General features: G+C 36.9%; 1 protein-coding gene across 1 annotated transcript; it reads right to left on the bottom strand.

Moving 5' to 3' along the window:
* Nucleotides 1–224: 224 nt before the first annotated feature.
* Nucleotides 225–5,567, bottom strand: C1GALT1 (core 1 synthase, glycoprotein-N-acetylgalactosamine 3-beta-galactosyltransferase 1). Its single transcript, XM_010021774.1, has 3 exons — nucleotides 5,332–5,567; nucleotides 2,687–3,354; nucleotides 225–434 (listed from the first exon to the last, which is right to left on the bottom strand). The coding sequence occupies exons 1-3, from the start codon at nucleotides 5,552–5,554 to the stop codon at nucleotides 225–227; spliced, it is 1,101 nt and encodes a 366-aa protein (XP_010020076.1). The 5' UTR covers nucleotides 5,555–5,567.
* Nucleotides 5,568–8,697: the final 3,130 nt, after the last annotated feature.

The raw sequence follows: 8,697 nt of genomic DNA, 5'->3' as shown, positions 1-8,697 counted from the left end.
AGGGCTCTAAATCTTCATTGAGCAGTGCTGCAAGATCACACTATCCTGAACAGTCAGAGCCAGCACCAGATTCTATTGTACACAGACAGCAATGGGCAGTACTGCCAACGTGATTTTTTAAATAAGAGTCACTATCAGTCATTTCAGTCCACAAGCTTCATGCAGGAGTTTGAGAAGACTCTTACTCATTGTACTGGCTTCTTTCTGTTTTCTTCAAACTCCAATTAACTCTCAGTAACTTTTTGCTTTAGCTTCTGATTATCCTGCAGTGCTTCATTTTTGCTCTGCTCTTCTGGATTGTTTACTGCATCAGGATTGTACCGATACGAATACCCATACGGACGGAGATGATAAATCAAATATTCCAACTGATACATAGTCATGGAATCAACATAGTGGAATGAAACTGCCAGATCGGAGCAGCATCCAGGACCCTAAAATACAAAACAAGTCAAAGTCATCAGCTAAAATTGCAAACCATGCCCTGCATTAAAGACCCTCTAAGAATTCAAACACATCCTTGACTTCATGGTAAGAAATTTACTATCATCAGTCACAAATATACTTCAAAACTTAATTTCAGGCAAGCAGAATGCATCAAACATCAGCCAAAGCATCTTTCAAAAATAAAGTTGGACAAAGTCTTTTGTTTCTGTAACCAAGCAGGTAAAATAACTAGCTGCTGTTATTACCACCAGGGGTTTTTTGCTTTTCCATACTTTGCTTTTTATGTTGGTGTTTAAACAAAACCAAACAGCAGTGAGCAGGTCTAAATGCACTGCATTTCCATATGAAACAATACCTACTTGATACTCATGACAGCATCCACCCAGAGTACACAAGCCAAACGTGTGTGTGCATGCACCTCTGTGTGTGTGTGTTCACACATTACACAGTTTGGCAAAACAGTCAGTAGCTTCCTACCTACAGAAAGCTGTAACAAATCAAGTTGGAACTATTTTTTTTTTTAAGCTTATTAATTTCATTCATGTTCTTAAGCATTTTTAAGAGCTAAAAGATCATCGTTAACACATTCAACTAGTATTTTCTAGCTCAAATTCAGCTTTGAGAACACTTTTCTGAAGATAGTTTGGCAGGGGGCTGTTCATCAGGTTTGGTTGCAGAGCTGCTAATATTCAAACTCTAACTGGAACTCAGATTAAGTATTCAAAGACACTGAAGTGAGCACTTGTTATATAATTGTTATTCTTTCAATACTTACTAAATTTGATCAATATACCATGGTTTTGGTACCAGACAAAGTAGCCTCTATCCAAACACAAACATGATAGGACGGAATCAAATATGTGATTTCCATTATGGATCCCCACCACTACTGCACCACTTACAGATGTAATGTCCACAGCTCAGCCACCCGTGAACAGCAACCATAGCTAAAGCTGCTGCACCCTGACACACTAAATACGGTATTGTAGCTCGTTTAAACTACAGAAATGCTCTAGCCACTGGATACAAATATAAAAATAAAGGCTTTACGATGAAAAGAATCTGCTGAGAAGCTAGATTTTTCTCCCTCCTAGCTTTACTGCATAAGAAATCCTACATCCTATCCTTGATTTTGGCTACTTACGCTGATCTCAAAGCTTGCTGAAAAATAATACCTTTAGAAGTTAAATTATAATCTTAAAAAGAAGCCACATCACAGATTATGATCATCAAAGTTTACAATGCAGAATACCTACAGAATGCTTTAATTTTAAGTAGCACCCTGCTCCCTCCCCCCATTTTGGGGTTTTTTTTTCCCCTTTTTAAACCATAGATTTCAGATATGAATATAAAGGACAACTCGAAGTTCTTGCAGTGAACATGTTTCATTTTGTAAACGCTATTTTTGTTGCTACAACAGAAGAATTTCTTAAAGCTTACTTTGCCAGCTCTTATGCTTGCCTCCACTTCTACAGAATGGAGACAAAAGTCCAATACAACTACACAAGGAAATCTAATCATATTTCTTTGTTTGGGTCATGCTGTTATTTCACTTCTAAGCAACATACATTATTCTGTAATCTTTCCAATGGAATTCACTTTACTTTTACCCACCAGCCCCTCAAGTAACTTGGGACTCTCTTAGACAATGTTAACCAAGTACAATCATGAGTGAGTCCCAAAATTAGTTCTACTGCAGGTTTTATGCAAAGTATGCTGATGGGTAGAAGATAAAGGTGCGTGAGTGCCACCTTCCCTTTCAGTAGGCTTCAATATACCTACGCCATACTGTTTGGCCCAGCTCTATGCAGTGAGAGCATACACCTTGGAATTAACCGCACCAGTCTCACTGCATACTGGTAGCTGGATGGCTGAAGGAGAAATTAGGGACACTGTGTGCAAGATGTGAGAGACTGAAACAGAACAGTAACTTTGCGAGGAAGGTAGTAGTGGTGACACTAAAACATGTCAAAAAGGTTTCATCATTTTTTGCTGTCCACAGAACATAGCAAAACAGCAATAATAATTTAAAATTCGCTAGCTCTTCTGCAACATTAGGCTCTTGGCATCAACTTTGAATTGATTAGTGGATTTAATGTATCTACACACAGGTGTATCACAGGGTATCACAACAAAATCTTCTTTTCTAAAATATATATATATAGCAACTATTAAACTGCTAATTCACACATCATAAGATGTACTTCATAAAATGGGTACCAGGCTCCTAAGGACTTACCTCTACAGCAGGATAATAATTGTAATTCCAGTACCAGAATGTTTTTGGCAGGTATCCTCTGACTAAGTGATGTTCTGGAACAAAGGGATGAAATGTTTCTCTACCACTTGTATCCCTAGAATCTCCTGCTTCCACATTAATGATCTCCATGCATTTTCCTAGTGCAAGGTCTTCAATTGAGGAACTATGAGAGCATTTGTTTGTTTTAAATGCAGCAACAAATCTCTTCAGAGCTTCTTTGCTCAGAACATAACCTGCTCCTCCACTCATGTAGCCCTGTTTCACATAAGGCTTAAACCTTCTTCCAAAGTATATTGGTTGTTCAGGACTGTATTTTGAAAGAAGCCATCTCAAATTGTCCAATATAACATATGTATCATCATCTGCCTTCATAAACCAATCAGCATCATCAAAATAATGGTCATGCACATACTGAAAAGCTTTAATAGTCTTCCAGTACAGTTGGTCTCTGCCTTCTTTGGTTTCTAGACCCACAGTTGGGAAGTCTTTGTTCTCCTCGGAGCTCATAAAAAGTATTTTATTACAACGTTGGGCCCAAGTTGCCTTAACATGCTTGGCTTTCTTTTCTAGATTTTGAGGTCCAGTCATGACCCAACACAGTATTTTCACCTTCTGATACAGTCCCTCTGCAATATTTTTATTCTCATCTAATAAAAAAAGAGAAAAGTTCCAGAACAGTATTAGACTTGATTGCAAAACAAAGAGCAGCCTACCCCCTAGATATTCTCTACCAGAAAAGAGATGCAGAGGGAGAAAACGCATTTGCTTCCAAATGTAGAAGTTAATGAAATTAATGTTAGATTTAGAAAGAAAGCAAACAAGTCTCCCCAAACCCAGAAATTAAAATTTTTAAAGTTACTAGATGATCTTAAGGTCCTTTCCAACCCTAACTATTCTATGATTTGACTTCAACTTAACAGAATAAACAAGAGCAAAAGAGCCAGACTGGAATAGGTACCTGTTCAGGGAACAGGCTTTGGAAAACCTTCATCTGTACATAAAAACTGTTGGGAGGCAAGTTTTTTATGGTGTTGGACGACTAATGAAAATTAAAAAGCTGAGTATTTTTGCCATGTGCAGTGAACACAACTTAATGATTACAGCACAGAGAGGTCAAAAAGCTAATAAAGTCTGCTGTATATAGTCTTGTTAACTAACAAAAGCTAGTAAGTATTTCTAAAACAGTGCTATATTTTTGAAGGAAAAAGCAGGTGGTAAGCCAGAAAGCAAGCATTTATCACCAAATCAAGCTAAACCTTATTTGTGAAAAATCAGATTAAGTAAGTTAGGATACTGTGAAACTAGTATTACTGTTGTGCTTAAATGTTTTTATTTGCAGACAATCCAACAGAATAAACAGACACGGTTATCTGAGGCACATAATATTTGACAAGCTGACAAAGCATTAATTTCCCCCAAAGAAACGTTTTCACTTGACGTATATACAGCAATCGTAACTCGTGTAAAAGAATATTCCATGGGGAATAAGATCAGTGAAACTGATCCTAAAATATTGCTGTTTATGCAACAGCAGATCAGATTTCTTTGTAACAATGCTCTACAGTTACATGTGAAACACTCACAAACTTGTCTTATGAAGTTTTAGTTTAAATACATTTAAATAGCAAATCAATTAACATCTTCTTCAGAAAATGCATTAGAGTCAATTTTTTTCATCCAAACTGTCCCAACTCAAATGCTATCTGTATTTAAAATGAACACATTTAATGAGATGTATCAAATGTAAAAGTATGCCTGATATATTAGAAGTGTCTATGTTCTTTGGGGAAAAAAAGAAGAAAAAAAATCCAGCATGTAATCCAGTTTCTCTGGTTTTGACTGCAACAGCAACCTGAGCTTGTTCACCGGCACTGGTTGCCCAAAGAAGCTGTGGCTGCCCCATCCCTGGTAGTGTTCAAGCTAGGTTGGAGGGGGCTTTGAGCAACTTGGTCTAGTGCAAGGTGTCCCTGCCCAAGGCAGGGGTAGTGGAAACAGGTTATCTTTAAGGTCCCCTCCAACCCAAACCATTCTATGATTCTATTGTTCTATGACTGCTGCATAATCAGCTTGCCGAACAATCAAACAATGACTTCAGCGACCCCCTCTGACCACTCCACTATCCCAATTCCATGTTTTACTAATTGTGTAAAACAGGGATTTTCTGATTTCTGATTTGGTCTGGGTTTGTTTGTTGGGGTTTTTGTTACAGCTTTATCTAAGAGGCTATTTCAAATGCTAGAAGTGGTTCAAAAGTAGCTCCATAAAGCTAAAAAGCTTTATGTTGAGGCACATCTACAATGCTAGCAAATACATCTGCTTAGCAAAATCACCATTTGATGTCAATACTTCACTTGAGAAGTTCCTGCTTCAAACAAGTCTGGATACAGAAGTTCAACAAACAGTTGGGCTCTAAGGAAAAGAAAAATCACTACTAGAATAAAAATGTAAACAAAGAAAACCACCACTCACTAGACCTCTGGAGAACAAAGTTATTTAGAGGTAATCTGAACATGGGGAAAGTGAAAGAAAAGGTTCATACAAACTCTTGGCAGTGAATACAGGCAACACTTTGCCATGCATGAAAAGGGAGCATATTATATAATTAGTCAGGCATAACAAAATACCTTTATGCTGTCCAAAGTCTGCATTGAAATTCATTTGTCCTTGCAGCTGATTGTTATCGGTATCTGATGAATGCTGACCATGCGGATCATTGTGAAGGACATGAGGCTGGATCTTCACTTGTTCTTCTAGTATAATGCTAAACAGAAGATAGCATACAAAAAATCCTATTGCTGATCCAAAAGTGAAGGTTAGAAGGTTCATCAAAGACTTAGAAGAGGCCATTTCCTGAAGGTAATACACTGTCAAAAACAAATGAAAAATACATTAAAGCTGCTTAACACAGAAATCAAATCTAAAACTACAGGAAGAAATCAAGGACTAAATATCTGGAAGTAGAGATCTCCATTCTAGCTCAGATTCAGTCCCCGTGGGCTTGCCTGGAGGTTTAAGTACAAGAACAATGCAAATATTCATACAAAATTGTACAACCACTGATAAATTTAGCGCAAAAGGCTTATCATATTCTTTAGCTTAAACTTATAATCACAGTAGTGACTGTACACACAAAAACCCTGTCATATTTATACAAGAACGTATATATTTAAAGTGCAATATCTTAATTATAAAAATGTAATATAAGTTCTCTTCTTTACTCTCTTCATCCCAAGAAACCTATGCTTTAAAATGTAATATCTATTACATTAAAATGTAATACAAAGCCAAAAGATGATGAACAAAAGCAATCTACAGGTCAAGATACAACATGGACATGAGATGTACCTAAACTCCAGGAGTAAGTATACTATGGGAATTCTTTAAGAGATGTCAAACACCAGCAGATCTTGAAGAGTTATAAAAGGAAATCTACTGTCAAAGTAGTGGAGTTTCCCTTCCACTTTAGGAAGTACTGAGGATACACTTTCAGAAGAAAGAGTAAGACAACATCTGAATCTACATACAAAAACACCCATTCTTAAACGGAAGAAGAAAGCGCATCAGCCTCAGGGCCTCTTCTACAAATCAAACCCCTTGTATTCCTGTAACAAAAAGCAAAACCCTTCACTTCTCCTCAAAAACCTACGGAATTGGCCGACCATTTTTATAAAATCAAACAAAATCTGTATCAACACCTGCATAAAGTGAGATTTATACATCCAAAACAAGTGGGAGTTTTTATATATTAAACACTTGCAAACCAATTTCAGGCTGTTGAGGCCCAAGGCCTTTTCATCTTTGCAAAGTGTTGAGATATTTTCTAATAATTCATGACTAAGCTACAAAAACATTGACTATTAAATTCAAGCCAGAGCCTTACAAACAAGTTGATGATGTTCCCCCCATTAGGATCATTCTTAATGTCTCTGGGCAGAACCCAATTTAGTTAGTTAGGGAGCCAAAAAAAGAAAATCATGGAATGCACGGAGCATCAATAAAAACCATCGACCAGAAGAACTGCAGCCACCAAAACAACTCATTTAGCCTGCACCCACTTCACTCGTTGGCTATATATAGTCTACTGGAAAAAGACTGTCCCCGAGCAAGCTGCATGAATCATTCTGCATTAACACACACTCCAAATACCAGCTCTCTGTCTGTCTGAGTGCTCTCCTGAACAGACAGCAGAAAGGACAGAAAGCAAGTGTGTGTTTTGTTAGGTTGGCACTTTCAGAAATCATCATACTTACTGCACACATGGAAATCTAAGGCATTTTAAGAGAGAAGTGGCTCTAAGATGATACACTTTTCCTTCCACACTGCTAGAAAAAGGAAAGAAATCTGGAAACACAATCTGAAGCATAAAATAAAAATCAAGAAACTTAAAGGTTGTATCAAAATCATATAACTGAGGCTGATAAGCAGCTATAGTTCTTTAATTGAAAAAACACACTATACAACTTTTTAATCATACATTGTCTTCCCTCAATTCAGTACTACATCTTGGTGGAGACTAACAGTTGCCTTTAGACATCACATCTTAAAGTATAGAATTGACTGTATTATCATTCGCAACCCATGCCTTGAAAAAATGACTTGGTTTCCAGCTTTATTTCTACTGCCTTTTATGTCACTAACTTGGGAAAAAAACATGAGGATGTAGATCAGGTGCCTTTCCCCCCCCACCACCAAAAAAAACCCCAAAAAACCAAAACCACCAACCAACCAAAGAAAAAAAAAAAACCCAAACAAAAAAGACCCACACTGAAGGAAAAATCCATATACACAAGCACCCTATGATGCTGAAAAGCATTCACTGTACTAAAATGGTTATTTTTTGCTTTCATTTTCCTCATGTACCACCACAAAATCCCACAAAATTTGCAATACACAAAGGCAGAGGTCCAAAATACAGCAATGCCTTCCTTCTGCATATTAAAAAGGGAAAAAAAAAGGCACACGTCGTAGCTGCAGCACCTTCTAGAAGAAAAAGTCTCCATTGTTCCACTTTTCAATATTGGGCACCTCTTTGCCATACAATTTCAGTTATCTGCTCTAAGAGCTGCTAAAATTACTCTTGCTTGGAGAAAAAAATAAATAGAAAATCACTTGAAAATAACTGCTGCTTATTATACTGTGGAATTATGTTATATTAGATTCTTTAGGAAAAAAACCTTAAAGTGTATGGGAAACGTTAAAAGAGAAAAAAGCGCATTCATCACATTTGGGAATCAGAAGTTGATTCCAGAAGCAAAGAGGATTTCTGGAAGCAGACTGGGACAGATGCCGAAGCTGTACTTGGTATTTGATACAAAATGCCACTAGTTACAATTTTCAATCTAAAATAATCTATCTATTTTATATAAACAGACTGGACTACTATATACATATTTGTGTATCCATATGTTTATAAACTCCAACAGTAAACAGAATTTTTTTTTTAGGTTATCTTTATATGTGATCTAAGTACTGTCTTTTAACTTACCAGTAAAAATAACTGAGTGCTACAGCATTAGACTAGAGCCAGAAAATGTCTATAAGGGCATTTCTTATTATGGTAAGCATCCCCACTCAGACTCTCTGTTAACATTCTTTTCTACACAGGGGTTTACTGAGGGTCACAACATACAAAACATTTAAGTGTTCATGGTCAGGCTGGATGAGGCTTTCGGCAACCTGATCTAGTGAAAGATGCCACTGCTCATGGCAGGGCATCGGACTAGATGATCTTTAAAAGGTCCCTTCCAACCCAACCCATTCTGTGATCCTATGATTCTATGACATACAGAGAGGGAAAAGGTAAGTACAAAACCTACCCAGTCACTAACAGAGTTTTTATTGCTATTTCTATTTTCACTTCACTCGAGTTAAAAAGACAAACGCTATTTAAAAACCACCTACAATAAAACCCTAGGTTTAAATTTAATTTATGCTCCACTGCTCTATCATGGCAGCTTAAATAAATAGATCTATTCAGATATTCACATAGG

Source organism: Nestor notabilis, unplaced genomic scaffold (assembly GCF_000696875.1).
Source record: "Nestor notabilis isolate BGI_N333 unplaced genomic scaffold, ASM69687v1 scaffold26840, whole genome shotgun sequence".
NCBI lineage: Eukaryota > Metazoa > Chordata > Aves > Psittaciformes > Psittacidae > Nestor > Nestor notabilis.
This window is presented reverse-complemented; position numbering and strand designations above follow the sequence as displayed.